The sequence below is a fragment of the Anser anser genome (genome assembly GCF_964211835.1).
Source record: "Anser anser genome assembly, chromosome: 24".
Lineage (NCBI taxonomy): Eukaryota > Metazoa > Chordata > Aves > Anseriformes > Anatidae > Anser > Anser anser.
In genome coordinates, this window is record NC_139745.1 from 7,316,307 (window position 1) to 7,331,502 (window position 15,196).

General features: G+C 46.2%; 1 protein-coding gene across 7 annotated transcripts; it reads right to left on the minus strand.

Moving 5' to 3' along the window:
* Nucleotides 1-296: 296 nt before the first annotated feature.
* Nucleotides 297-14,708, minus strand: PABPC4 (poly(A) binding protein cytoplasmic 4). Of its 7 annotated transcripts, XM_083810082.1 has the most exons (17): nt 13,863-14,000; nt 12,413-12,537; nt 8,502-12,326; nt 7,543-7,736; nt 7,123-7,238; nt 6,497-6,636; nt 6,131-6,225; nt 5,420-5,557; nt 4,734-4,829; nt 3,968-4,240; nt 3,607-3,694; nt 3,314-3,433; nt 2,625-2,752; nt 1,911-2,004; nt 1,673-1,803; nt 1,531-1,590; nt 297-641 (listed from the first exon to the last, which is right to left on the minus strand). In XM_083810082.1, exons 3-17 carry the CDS (start codon nt 8,701-8,703, stop codon nt 612-614), a joined length of 1,905 nt encoding a protein of 634 aa, XP_083666208.1. In that variant the 5' UTR covers nt 8,704-12,326; nt 12,413-12,537; nt 13,863-14,000; the 3' UTR covers nt 297-611. The 7 variants fall into 7 exon arrangements, with proteins under 7 accessions (XP_083666208.1, XP_083666210.1, XP_083666212.1 ...); XM_083810084.1 differs by lacking the exons at nt 8,502-12,326; nt 12,413-12,537 and adding an exon at nt 14,581-14,708 and having other exon boundaries at nt 13,863-14,108; XM_083810086.1 differs by lacking the exons at nt 8,502-12,326; nt 12,413-12,537 and adding an exon at nt 14,581-14,708 and having other exon boundaries at nt 1,491-1,590; nt 13,863-14,108.
* Between the last annotated feature and the right edge of the window lie 488 nt (nt 14,709-15,196).

Below are 15,196 nucleotides of genomic sequence, written 5' to 3' on the forward strand. Positions count from 1 at the left end.
GCTGCCTCGTCTGCATGCACGGAGGAGGCACCCAACCGCTTCGGCTCCACTTGAAGAACACCTGAGGCCTCGCATTAGGGCCCCACTGGGTTATTTTCATGTTATTTTCATCAAACCCAACATAATAACCCGCGGCATGATTTTAACAGCTGCTTGAAAACAGCACTTGCCCCATTAACAAGCCAAGTAACTCAGATCATAATTTTAATGCATCCATTACATGACAACTGTCTTCTCATTTAAGTAGTCTACATTATTATTTATTAACCAAATCTAAGGAAAATATGACAACACAGTGAAAGTTTTTATTCCTTTATTGTTAAGTGCTTTCCAGACTTTCCAAACTGGATTGTTCAGTTAAAACCAAAACCACAAAATACTTTCGATCAGAAATCTTCAGTGTCCTGGCTTAGAAAAGGCAAAGGACAACTGTTCTGACCACAAAGGAAAAGCTTGCAAATCCATTTCTGGTTTTGGAAATCTAGAGCTTTGGGGAACTGACTTTTTAAATAAGATTTTAAAGATTAATTTACAAAATGCAATATAACTATGATATGATGCATTGAGATCTGCAGGACGGTGAAGAATCTTCAAACATCTTGAGCTGATGTCTAGGAAGGGGCTATTTGGCTTCTTGCGTCCTACAGGCAAAAGAAGACATTATCTACACAAAGCACAGCTCATTCCAGACAAGCCATAAGGACTAATATAATTTGCAATGTCCAGAAGCTGGTAAGTCATAGATAATATCCATTTCTGATCATCCATTAAGAAACACATTCTTTGGTAGAGAAGCCAGTCACCAGACCCACTGAGAAATTTACAGGTAAAAATATAAAACCCATCAACCATCACCATTTTGAGTTGTGACAGCTGACCACAACAGCTTCACAGAAAGTGCTTCAGATGTTCGTAGCAACTCCAGACAAACCCACAGAGAAACACATCAGCAAAAGTAAGAGCTATTTTGAATAAAAACCTTATTCAGAAGTTAAACGAGCCAGCTCCAAACACGGGAGACAGCATTTGTTTGGACAGACCTGTGCAAGGAAGTGACATTCCTTACACTAGCACTTTATATACAATATGCAGGTGATTGTCAGGATAAGAAATGGGCATTAACAGTCTACTTAGCCTTGAAGTCACTAGAAAATCTTGTCTCATTTTCTGGATTAGCAATTCACAAGCCTCATTTCAATACATTATCCTTCCATGACATGTCAACTGCTAGGAACGTTTCAGGGGCTTATGCAACATCTTTCTGATGCTTAATTAAAATGAGATTTCTGCAGAATACTCCTAAAGCTTCTACAGTAAGGATTCTGTTGCAAGAAGCTACTTTAGTCTTTTTTGAAGAATGGACTAAGATCAGACAAGTTCTGCACCCAAACCTACATAGGCCTCCCAGACCAGATGCATTTACTAACAATCATGCTTTATTTACCCTGATTCTGGAAGCTTTCAATTTAAGTGAGGACTGAGACACTCACCAGTCTTCCCAGTTTAAGAGGTAGCAGCAACCACACCCACCTTCTGGGCAGCTTCTTTCTTGGCTTGGTGAGCCTGCAACACTGCAACAGCCTCCTCCACCTAAGGGAGACAAGTTACCTTGTGAAACTTCTTTTGACCAAAGGGTCCCACCATCTGCCCCAAAGACAAGAGGCCAACTTACCTTTGACCGGAGGGACTCTGGAGACTCTAGCATGTGCAGCAGCTCTGAGTTGTCAATCTCTAGCAGCATTCCTGTGATCTTCCCTGCAAGACTGGGGTGCATAGCTTGAATCAGAGGGAACAAACGTTCTCCTAGAAAAAAAGGAGTTCAGACAGCAGTTCAATTAAAAAGTTGCTGGTGAAACCCAAGGAGCTTTCCCAAGTACAATGCAATCTGTAAGAACCAGAGTTTCGCTTACCCAGCATCTGTTTCTGCTCCTGAGGAGGGGCAGCAGCCAGCATGGAGGCTGTTAGTGGTTCCTGTCCCTGAACGTGGACTGCAGGCTGAGGTGCCTGTAGAAGAGCAGACACAAGGATTCAAAAATAGATGCTATGCTGATTGTTTCACATTTAGAGACAAAATAATACAGCCCCTCCTTCTAAAAAACAATGTCAAGCTGACAGCAGACTTCATTTCACAAACAGAAAAGTTGCCCTTAGGTCTTAAACATGCTTCAAATTCTGATCTCAAGAACTCGTCACACATGAGCGCTGTAAATATATTACAAAAACTTTACCAAACACAGAGAGACATATCACAATCGGGAAAAAAACATCCACGCCCACTTTCTGTACAATGCAGTGGAGTATGGGAAAGGCTAACTGCCTTCAAAGCCAAATTCTCATTAAGGTATCAAAGTTGATAAAATGAAGGAGCAAAGCTGAGAAGCACAGAACCAAGAAAAATACCTTACAGCATATCTGAGTAAAAAGTGGCTTACTAGGATGAGACAGATAAATCAACTAAGTTGTCCCTGGCAAAGGTACAACTGCCAGGTTTTAAATTCCAACTTCTGTTGCCTGTCTGGGTTATACAAGTAGCTTGACATTTCTGTAAAAACACTTCAGTTGCATGTAAAATCTGTTGGCCTGCAGTTACTTCAGGGACTTCACGACATAGATCCTTGTGTTACCTGCAAAGGCTGTACAGCTGGGTGCGGGCTGCGGACACTTGAGGCGTATTTATAAGGAGGAACCGCTCTGGGAGCGGGGGCAGCTACAGGTGGACGAGGAGCTAAGTTCTGTGCTGCAGTGGCAACACCTGCAAGGGAAGAGAACAGGATTAGAAACACCCAGAGCAATATGCAGCAAGCAAGTTGGGGTGCCTGCTATTAACTGCTGAATTCAAGCCCTGAACTGTACAGTCTAATTACACCACTTTAGAAACTGGCCTCCAAAATGCACTTAGATACTTCAGGAAAGGGCAGTTCTCCCTAAAACTAGGCCAGATTCCACATCCTGCATTCAAGATATTTTCTAGTTATTCCTTAGAATAAGTAAATTTGGATGCTCTACTCTGAAAACAATATTCATAACCTGTGGAGCCTTATTTTGAGTGGCAAATGTTGCAGAGTTGTAGAGATGAGCTCCAAGCAAGTAGAAAAGCAACCCATCTGGATTTCCTCTGCTGTGCTGTAGCACCAACTGTCCCCAGACCTGCACTGCACAGCAAGGAATAGGAAAGATTCAGGTGCTGTCTCTGCCCCTTGCTCCAGGTGGCCTTTGGTTATCCGTATCTGACAACCATTTCTGGAAGTAAAAGTCGAGTCTCAACAGCATCCCCCACAGCTGAGGGGACGAGCCGGGGAGGCAGGCACCTTACCAACTCGCTGGGCAGCGGCAGGGAGGCCACGAGAGGCCGGGGCATTGCCAGCAGGGGCCAGATGGCGCAGTGCTGGCCGTGGTCCAGACTGGCGCATGGCATTTGGCATTCCCTGGAAGCCTAATGGAAGAAATACGGGGAAATCCTCAAAACAGAACTGACTGGCGAGTCAGGACAGTCAGCTACAGGAAGCAGGTGGGGGTTGTGCACAGAAAGGAAAGCATGCATTGTTCTTGTTGTGAAGTACAACCAAGAGGGTCATACAACCAAAGCGCTGCTTCCAGCATGCTCACCTTGAGGTCGTCCTCCTTGCTGCCAGCGTGGGTTAGGTCTCATCTGCGTCATTTGGTTGGGTGCATAGTAAGTAGGTCTGCTCTGGGCCTGGAGGGAGACCACACAAGTTTAGAGTGCAGAAGTGAACAACACACATTGTTTACAACGTGTTTTGGCAGTTGTTCCCAGGACTCACTCAATTCACATTAAGATAGCAGGCAGCTGGGAAGTCACAGAATTAACTCCACCGACTACACTCCTCATTAGGAGTTGCTTGCTTACATGCATAAGAAAGGCTCAGTGGGATGACTGCAGCTGAACCATCAAAGGTCCAAGCCAGGTTAAAGATTCGTAACACCGTACTAACTTAACTCAGCTTACCTGGGGCACAGCAGGCATGAAATACCCCCCAGCAGCAGGCTGGAACTGATTAATGATTGTGTTGGCAGGCAAGGCCCTCATCCCAGCAATGCGCTGCATGTACTGATTAGTTAGATGGGCCTTTCGCTCTTCTTTCCTTTGTGCGAGTGCAACATACAATGGCTTTGAGCCCACAATTCGTCCATTCATCTCTGTCACAGCTTTTGTAGCTTCCTCTGGAGAGGAAAAGCAGACAAAGCCAAACCCTTTGCTCCGTCCATCTTCCAGCATCACCTGCAGTAAAGATTAATTGCTAGTGGAGTAACATTACCAAGAACAGCATAAGAATCTGTATTTTCCATCCTAGAGAAACGTCATATCTCAGGAAGGTAGGTGTTGCAGAGGTGTAGAGACAAGTACTCAATGAAAGATCACCTGTCTGGATTTACTCAGCTTTTCTGTAAGCACCATGTGTCCCCAGGCCCACACTGAGCAGCAAGGAATGGGAAAGATCAGGTGCAGCCTCTAAACACAGGTAGGGAAATGCCATCTGATGCTTATCGGGAGTCACCTCAAATGAGCATGCTTGCCATCTCCCACCCCTTTCATTTCAGGAGGGAATACAACAAGTTATCAGTAAAATCCCACTGTGACAAGGAAATCTGTGGATTTACTATTCCATATACTCCTCTGACTGCGATGACCCAGGGATAAACAAACGGCCCTTCAATCCCACATCAGATAACAGTTCCTTCTTCAGCCTTAAAAATCCAAGAACTCCAAATACCTTGGCACTTGTTATTGATCCAAAAGGTGAGAACTCCTTCCTCAGTTTTTCATCATCTATAGTGTCGTCTAGGTTTTTAATGTACAGGTTAACTCCCTGGAAGGTAGAGAACAATAAGACACCTATAGTAATGAAGAGAATTTTGAACACACTGACTGTTGGCATCCATCTGTTAAAGGCGTCATTTGTTTAAAAACCTCTTAATTTAGTATAATGTTCCTTTTGCACCACCAAACCCAAGGGCAAAAAATGTTGCAAAGGTGTAGAGACAAGTCCCACTGCGGTGAAAGGGAGCCCGTCTGGATTTCCTCTGCTTTTCTGTTGCATCATGTGTCCCCAGTCCAGCACTATATTGCAAGGAGCAGGAAAGATTCAGATGCAACCTCTGACATGACAATATTGCCATAAATTACAGAGACAACAGCACAGTCAGGCTGTCTCTTTCCATCCTTTGAGGTATCCCCATTGGAAAATGGGGGAGGCTGTGTGACTTCTCACATCCACCTGAACGCTGCCACTGACAGGACTATGCACAGATGTCTCCTTCACCCCCAAATACCAGAGTCACCTTTAAACTTTAACTCCCAGGATATTTTACAGGACAATGACTACTCTGTCAGTTCCTTTTCAGTCTGCCAGTAAATTGCAAACAGTGCTTAAATTCAGAAAAGAGACAGATTATTCACCTGGTACCGGCTGATTCTCTCTTGTTTTAGCTGTTCAAACTTCCGTTTCAGCTCTGCCTGGCGCTCAACCTTCTTCTGTGCTCGCCCTACAAACACCATTTTCCCATTGATATCCTTCCCATTCATTTCTTCTACTGCCTGGACAGAGGGTTCAAAGAAAACTGTCAACTGCTAAAACAAGACAGCAGCTGATCCTGTTAAGAACCTGGCTGCCCAAAGCTCACTTTGTATCTCCCTGCTTGTTAGCCAATAAACCAATCTTGCCATAGCACCTTTACATTGTTCCTGTGTAACACAGACTAATTAAAGATAAACTGAAGTTATCAGGAGAGACCATGCTGACAACCCCACTGTAAGTACTAGACTAACAACAGCAACTTGTGAATTTATCCCCACCCTTCTTGCAGTTAGGGCAGATTTTTAACAAGCATACTGCTTGGATAAGAACTCTCCGAGAACACCCACTCTTTAAGCCCTCTATTGTAATATTTCTTCAACAATTACTGTTATACCACTGTATTCTGTGTGCACCTAGTAAACCGAGAAATGCCAGCTTATTCCTGAATATCAAGGTATTAAAGTGCAGTTTCTAGTCTCCACATCCAGAAGATTACATCCAAGACAGAATTTTTTCTCAACAGGTTTCTGCGGTGAGGCAATTAAGCTCTTCTCTAAAGACACCCAAGCAGCATTAACAACAGTTGGTCATACCTTGTTAGCATCCTCATGCTTTTCAAAGCTTACAAAGCCAAAGCCTTTGGATTTTCCAGTGGGGTCTGTCATCACTTTAACACTCAGAGTCTTACCTGTTACCAAGGGACAGGGTTAGTAAAATATCACATAAGACTCTGTCTAGACTATTAAACTCCACATAATAGCCCTACCCTTCTTCTCTTACTTATCTGCTAGCTAGCCTCTGCCTCCCATCCAGCATTTGACCCAACTACCACACACATGTTAATTCTTATTCATCAGCCTCAAAGTGACCCAGGCAGGGCTACACAGATGGTAGCAGCACTGTTAAATGAGCATTGGTCATGAAATTCACAGCTTCATTAAAAGTGCTTCTGTATTTACCGTATTTGCTGAAGAGCTCCTTTAGTCTTTCATCATCCATGTCATCCCCAAAGTTTTTAATATAAACATTGGTGAACTCCTTTGCCTTGGCTCCCAGCTCAGCCTCCCGCTCTTTGCGAGACTTGAATCTCCCAACAAATCTGTAGGAAATAATGAAAGTTACAATAAGCGACTTGTTTTCAGGAATGGAAAAGCAATGTGTGATTTGCAGTGAGGAAAAAAAAATGAGTTTGTGGTAGGAGTTGGAAATGGGGAGAAGAAAGGGTGCCAGGAGAACAGAAGGACAAACGGGCCGCAGACCAACCAGAAAAATCACCTGTCCTATTGCAGAGAGAAGCAGCCTGTGATGCCCACCCAGCTCTGCAGTGGAGAGAGCACTGGCCACAGAAACCCACCCAGCCCACTAGCAGAGAGGTAGCAAGTCAAGGCTTGGTTAGGAGAACCCACCAGCCCTGTAATGGAGGGGGAGCAGGCCATGGCTTGGGCAGGGTCACTCACCAGCCCTGTAGTGGAGAGGTAGCAGGCCAAGGCTCGGGCCAGGAGAACCAGTGCCTTGTGTGTCCCTGTTAATACCGAGATGCATCACGGTTCATGCGATCGCTGCTGCTGCTGGCTGTGACACTCACACTTTGCGGTCGTTTAGCAGCATGCCGTTCATCTTCTCGATGGCTCTATCTGCAGCATCCTGGGTCTCAAAGTGCACAAATGCGTAGCCCTTAGAGCCATTCTCATCACACACCACCTAGACATGTGGAGGGAAACCAAACTCAGATCTCTGAGCACATACTTTGTCATAGGACGTGATGCCAGCATGTGAAAACAGGTTACTGCCAAGGGTCAAAGCAAGCAGAACATCTGTGTTTCAGACTGGTGCATCTCATGACCGAGCCTGACATAACTCGAGCTATCCCTGACCCTTTGGTCAGCTCTGCCTTCCAGAGGCATCACTCCTCACTTGGCTAAAGGTGTCCCTTCCGCTTCCTACACTGGATGTGTCTGAACACGTCACCAATACAGCAGAATTGGACAAAGTAACCACGTCTCACCTTGCAGGACAAAATATTCCCAAACGCTGAGAATGTGTCATAAAGTGCCTTGTTATCAATGGATTTGTCCAGGTTCTTAATGAAGACATTCCCAACCCCTGACTTCCTCAAGGAGGGGTCCCTCTGAGACCACATGATGCGAATGGGTTTTCCTTTGATCACATCAAAATTCATGGTGTCTAGAGCACGCTCAGCTGCAAGAGAAGTCAAGAACAGGTTTCTCTGGATTGTTAAAGAATAAAGGTTTCCATCCTGTGAGAGATGGTTTTCTCTGAATTATAGTCAGCTCATGGAGACGTTTGGGGCCACCAATTCCAATGACTAGGGTTTGTTTCGTTTGTTTTTAACTTGATGTTTCAAGGGAGGGCTTTGCAACATGTACATAAAAATGTACAGTGACTATAACAGGCTTAATAAACTGTTCCGAACTGACATGACAGTAGTCTTTTAAGTCATGTAGAAATGAATGCCAAAATGCCTGGGCTTCATTCATTAGTTATATTCTTCATTATCATAAAGGTAAATGTATGCACCCAAAATAAGGAAAGGAAATACAGAAAACCCTGGGAAAAAAAGAAGCAGCAAAAATGACCAACTGGCTTGTTTGCTTTTCATGAGCTCTCATCTACCCATGCTTGTTTCTATTAAGAGAAAAGGATCATCTCTCTATCAGGTCAGGGACAGAAAATGCACATGAACACATGGCTGGCTGGGAACAACATGAGTCAGTCCCTACAGCCTACATGGCCAAAAAATGATTCCCCATTTGCTCAATCTGAAAGTGAGTAAGAATGGACAAAACACTGTAAAAGAAGTCCACATAGCCTACGTGATGAGTATGGAAGTGTACAGATAAATTCTAAAACCCCACTGCTGCCATTCTAACCCACACTGAACTGGCCCCCCTCCACAATTCTATTTCTGCTACCTACTGATATATTAAAAGGATCATTACGTACACTCATTAGGATCTTGTTCATAAAATTCAAATGCTTGGGACTCTTCTGTGCAAGGAAACACTCCCAGCATGGAGTGGGCAGAGAATGAAAGACTGTCAGTTCCCAGCATGAGGCAGGGAGAGAGAAGAATATGCATTAAAAATTCAGGAATATTAACAGGGCAGAACCCATTTCCCAGATTTGCTCGGCTCAGTTCTTCCATGCCACCTTCACCCTATGATACTTGCCAATTAGATTTCAGGAGCAACAAATTCCAGGAAAACACCAACTTGAACACCTGCTTTTGTGTGATACTTTGCTAGTGCAAGCAGAGCAACTGTGCAGCGTTTCACAGAGCCACCACCAGGAACCCCAACGGGTCACTGCCTGCAGAAGTCTCCTGCACTCCCTACCCCAGGATCAGTTTGAACTACTGCATGGAAGTTTTAGGAGTTTTTCCACATGCTTCAAAAATATCTTTCTGGTGTTGCTTTTCAAGCTGAAGTGGTGCCACTGCTGTTTTCCCCAGCCCTTCACACACAACCCCAACTGGGAAACAAGTTCTGCTGGGCCTCACTCCTGAAGTAGTCAGGCTTGCAAAAAAAAAATAGAAATCATTTTAGGAACAAAACTATACTTGCTAGGACTCTACTAGCTCTATTAGCTAGTCAAAGGTATTTGATTCAATTAACTGCCATGCTGAAATGATTCCTCAGCTGCTACTCTGAATCAATGCAACCCTCCGGTTCTTCCCGCAGCCCACTCCCAGTAGGCACTTCAGCAGGCAACTTGGTCCGGCTTGTCAAATTCGGCAGTGTTTATTTATAGCACAGAGGTCCTCCAGAAGCATGCGTTGGCAAGGGCACAAACTAGTCATAAATACCATTTGCAGCAGAAAGAAAGCTCCTGCTGAAAGGTGACAGGCAGGTGAAGCAGTGGCGAGCAACCAGAGGGAACCGTTCTGCAGCAGGTACTGAGATATAGGCCAGTTATGAACTACACAGACTAGTTATGAACTATATAGACTAATTATGAACTTACTCCCGCTTCTCTCAAGCTTCCTAAGTGCGCACCAGCAGGCACTACTACACCACTCTTTCACTAGCTTGCAAGTACTCCATGGTATTGTCACACTCTGCTTGAAACACACACATGCTTCTTGTGAGCAGTGCTGTAAGGAAGCCCTGGCGAGATTTCCTGATCTGAAGGAGGCCTGCCATACCCCCAGGTAGAAATGCAATCACATCACACCAGTACCTGAGAAAAGCCATGAAGGATCAGCAGAACGATGCGAGTGACTCAGACTAAACACACCCAGTTCACTTCCTTCATCTGAACACCTTCTCATTTTCCTCTACTTAAGCAGCAAATCTTCACCCACTTCAGTTCCTGTATCTATTTCTCTCCCACAGGTTCCTGTCATCCTTCCAGCAGGCTCAACTGCAACTCACACAACATTGCACACACTTTTAACCCCTTTCAGACTCTTTCCATTCTTCTTCAAGCGCCTTTTGGACAGGAAAAACAAACATACGATCACCCCTTGCAGTTTGCCTTAGGCCTCAAAGCAATCATTCTCACTTACAGGCTCCTCAAGAGCCAAGGCTGCTGTGGCTGAGCAGCACAAAGCATAACCACACGTACACCAGGATTCACCCATCAGAAACTCTGCACAGGGAGTTTTATCCTGCAACGACAGCTGCTCTGCAGGCCTCCAGGCTCTTGCTTCTGTCACTAACTAAGAAAGACCTGACAACAATAACAGGGCAAATTTAGCCACTTAAAACTAGCGAGGTTTTGCACAGAACAGACTTGATCCCCATTTCTTTTAACCCCTTGACAGCAGAGTTAGAAGAAAATGCTGTCAGCAATGAAGCATGTACATAACCACTTTTCCCTTTTAACTGCACACCTGTATTCATATTATCCAGGTCTTCCTTATGCTGTTCTCTCCTTGAAGGAAGAAGAGAGGCAACAAGTTTATCTACACTCTTCTACGCCTTTCATTTTTAGAGACAATTCTCTAATCCCAGCTCTGGGTTCGTTCTTGACTTGGGAAACACGCTGTTTTCTCTGTACTTGCAGAACAGCTTATCTCTACAGCCACACTGAAGTTTCTCTGCTTCATTATCGGAGTTGTCATGTCATAACTGTCAATGTTATGAAACCCTGGAATGCAATTAAATTGCATGAGGAACACATGAGAAAGGAAATTCAGCTTTTCTTCCAAATAAAATGAGTTTCTTTCCCTTTACAGTCAAAAAAATAAATATTAACAACCATGGCTGAGCCTGAACTACCCAGAACTTTGAAGCATTTCCTTCATCTGCCTATTGGAGTATGACAGAATCAGTACTCAGCATTCACTGGCTACTACACCACAGAACTGCAATCAAAGGCAGCAGAGCTCATTTTCACTAAAAATAACGTCTCTGCAGCAGACTACACCAGCTAGACAATGCATGTCCAAAGAGTAACCCCTTCCAGGGTAAAGTATCACTCCATTAGCCAAGAAAAACAAAGAAAAATGTAAGCTCTTAGCCAATTTGGATACAGGAGTTCTGGAAACACAGGATGTTCAGGACGTGACGGTCCCACTTTACGGGGGAGTTCTGGCTGCTACCTGACTTTATGGCCACAGTTTGGTTTCTCTAGTCAGTAAAAGCAGAGTCCTATTTCCCACAAAAAGATTAAGATGTGGTAAATCCTCAGATTTACAAAACACTCAAAAAATGCCAGTGAAACGCAAGCTACCATATCAACTCCTTTAATATCTACTACCATTTCGAACATACTAACAGCATGCCCACAAGAACTTCCCTAGAAGTTTCCAGTGCACAAATCTTCCTGATTACTTTTATATTTTATAGCAGGATATTTTATAGTAGCTTAACAATCACCCATAAATCAGAAGAGTTCCCTGCAGTGCTACAGAACACCGCCTATCTTTTTGTAGGCTGAGTAAAATGACGTCCAAATGCATTTTTGCTTATGCATCCCTAGAAGAAAATACAGATTCCTCCTATTCTCCGAGAGCCTTCACACAGACAGTACTGGGTACTGCTACGGTGACAACAAAAGCCAAAATTCCTGCATTTGACAATAAAGATTCATAAAATGCCTTAGGTTGGAAGGGACCTTAAAGATCATCTACTTCCAACCCCCCTGCCATAGGCAGGGATGAGGTTGTAAAGATTGTATTTTTCACAGCCAAGTCTTGGTTTCAGATAGACCTCAACACACCACCACCATGCTCACCTTCCCAACACGATCTGTTCATGTTCTGCTGCATTACGTTTAGTACAGCAACTGCCTTTTACTCGTAACATGCTGCAGTTTGCCAGGCAAGTTAGGAGTTTTTCCAGAAGAGATCACTTCACAAAGGCAGGAGAGTTTGTCTATTTCTCCTTCGCAATATTAACTCAAAGATTAGGTTTAAGTCGCTTGACCTTGTAAGACCCACCAGTAACAGGACACCAGTTACTCTGTCAAAGTATCACTTGAAGTACTGGGACTTCCTAAAATGTCTGCTGCCTCACCAGGAGTCCAGAATGACACAACGTCCCTCCGAATTCCTGCCTATCTATTACCACTAAAGATTACTTTGAAATACACGGGAAGGCCAGCTGTCTTCATGTTTATACGAGGAGAACAACTTGCTAAAGCGAGCATTTCTAACTAGCCACTCTTCCCTTTTAACATCATACCTACACCTACGTTATACAGGTCTTCTCTGCTTTAGGGAAGAGAAGAGAACTTTATACGCTTTCACACACACACACAGCCTGATATTTCTGAGTTCCTTCATGGATCTATTTTTGCTTCCTGTTAGTTTCTCCTCTTATCCTGCAAAAAAAAAAAAGAAATCATAGCCTAGACAAAGGCAGGTAAGCCTGGGTTACTGTACCCTTGCTTGCACAGCACAAACATACCAAGCTTGTTTTATAAGACGGAGCCAGAGCAGACAGGTTCACCTGAACAGGAGAGAGGCATATGTACAGGCTCTCAGGTTCTTTCCTTCCTGCTGGGAAGTTTCGAGACAAATACAGAGCTTAACCTGCATAAAAGCAATGTAGAGAGTTCTATGAATGAGTTCTTATGCACTGGGTTGCGGACAGTTTTGTTTTTTGTTTTTAATCAGCCTGGCAAGAGAAAAGATCAGAAAAGCTCAGTCAGATCAGTCAGTATCCCAAGGAAAGGATGTGCAGAAGGCACTCTGAATCAGGGAAGAGGATGGAAGCGAGGATGGCACACAGTCACAACCAGATTACATAAAATCATACTCCATATTCCAGCCAAGAGCACAATCCCACAGGCTCTACTTGCTTGCAGGAGCACAGTTTTGTGACAAAACTGGTTTTCTACACATTACGAAGACTTTGATCCAAAGTCTATTTCTTACCCTGCGTAACAGACTGCTGGCTGCTCTTTGCAAAACTGTAGAACAGGACGACCAGCTGGAACCTACAGGAGAGTTCACCTGCTGTTGAAGTCTGTGCTTTTATGAATTGATGCTGAATTAAAGGGAAGAGTGCACCTTATCTATCCTGTAGATGCCTATATATAGACACTGCTAAATCACAGCACAGAGCAGTAAACCTGCACCAGTCAACAAGCAAATGCTCTAAAAATGAGGGCAGAAAATGCTGACCCACTTTTCTTCCAGAAAAGACGTGCTCCAAAATGACCTTTTCTGTCCCTTCTTTCACATTTCTGCTGCTATAGTGCTGGAATACCTACTTGAGCAGGTCCCAAATTAAAGTATTAAGAAAGAATCTGACCAGAGCAAACCAACATGGATTCTGTAGATGAGACAGAGGTTTTCACACACTGCACAATGCATCTTCTTTCCCATTAATACAGGAATATCACTTCAGACTGGAAGACCCATCCGGGTGCTTGCACAAATACAGCAACACAGAGTCCATCAGATCTCTCCAGTATTAAGTCATAGTGGGTAGACAGCCAGAGGCTCAGTCAAACTGAACATCTGACCAGGGCTGATTACTTTCACATTTTATTGCCAGGACTGACTGCATGAAGTCCCACGTAAATAGCCTAAACCTACACCAGAACAGAGGCACATGGTAGAGATTATCCTCTTATATGCACTGCAATAAACCCAAGTCTCGAAAGTTTAATTTCAGTAACAGAGAAACAGTTCTATTAACCAGAGATGTCACCGAGATGTGCATTTGCGAAGTATTTTGGAGACACCAAGCAATAAAAAATATTTGAACTCCCCAAGCACTAACTTATCCCGTAACTGCAACACTGGTGGGAGCTACACGGCAGAACACACGAACAGCAGGGTGCGTTAATGGGAAAGAGTGAGGAAAAGTGAAGGCGGCGGCCGTGGCTGTGGCCCTACGTGTCACTTACCGTCGGCGGGCTGCTGGAAGTTGACGTAGGCGTACCCGAGGGAGCGGCGGGTGATCATGTCCCTGCAGACCCGGATGGAGAGCACAGGCCCGGCAGGGCTGAACTTCTCGTAGAGCATGGCCTCGGTGACATCGGGGTGCAGGTCGCCCACGTAGAGCGACGCCATCGGGTAGCTGCTGGCCGCCGCCGCGGCGTTCATCGTCCCCGCACGTGCTCCCGGCAGCCGCGGGGGTTATTCTGGGGTTTCTTTAAGTAAAGCTTTCGGTAAATATTTAAACGGGGTGGGGGGAGAAATACAGAACCCAACTTAAAAGCCTCACTAAAGGGGTCCGGGGGGGGGCCAGGCCCCGCACCGAGTCCCACCAGAGACAGGGCAGCCTCACAGAACAAGCCCCCGCTCCCCAGCCCAGAGCTGGTTCTATTGGGTTTGCTGGGGTTTTAGAAAAAAAAATATATATTATACACATATTATATATATATATAATCACCAACTGTTTCCCAAAGATACCTTTATAGGAACCAACCTCCTGCACTCAAACTGTCCCCGCTAGGCTCACGGACGTTGCACCACAGCGCAGGCCGGCTCCGCGCGGGGCAGCAGCCCCGGGGGGGCTCCGCGCCGGGACCGGGACCGGGACCGGGACCGGGCCGCAGCCGCGCTCGCCCCGCGCCCCCCCCCGCCCCCTCCCCGGTCGGCGCCGGGCCCGACCCCACTCACGCGCTGCGGCCCCGGCGAGCAAAGAGGCGGCGGCGGGCGGCGGGCGGCCCTTTATAGCCGCCGCCGCGGCGAGACGGGGCCCCGAGCGGCCGCCAGGGGGAGGCGGCGGCGGGCCCGGCCCGGAGGGAGCGACCCCCGCCGCCCGCTGCAGCGACCCCAGCGGGGGGGAGGACCGGGGCCTGCTCCGCCATTTCGGGGCCTCCGCGGCTCCCCGTCCCCGCCCCCATCCCCGTCCCCATCCCCTCAGGGCGGCTCCATCACACGAGGCCCGCAGAGCGGGGCTGGCACCCTGTGAGGAGGAGGGAGAGCACAGGGGGCACCGGCCGAGCGAGGCGCCCCTCCTGAACAGTTTTTGGTCGCTGCTCCCAGCTGTGTTTTTTGAGGTGTCACCGGCAGCTGGAGTTGTTCCCACAGTGATCTGCCTCCTCCCGTTCGGAGCACAATTTTTCCTCGAATAAACGCGAGTTCCCGCGGCAGCCCCGGCACCGCGCCAGCTCTTGTCATGTGCTGGCCTGGAGCGGGACCAAGGGTCCTCAGCATCTCCCCTGGGAGCGAGCGGCCGGGCCCCCTTCCAGCTGGGACAAGAGGGGGATTCACCCCCCTCTGCCGCCCCACA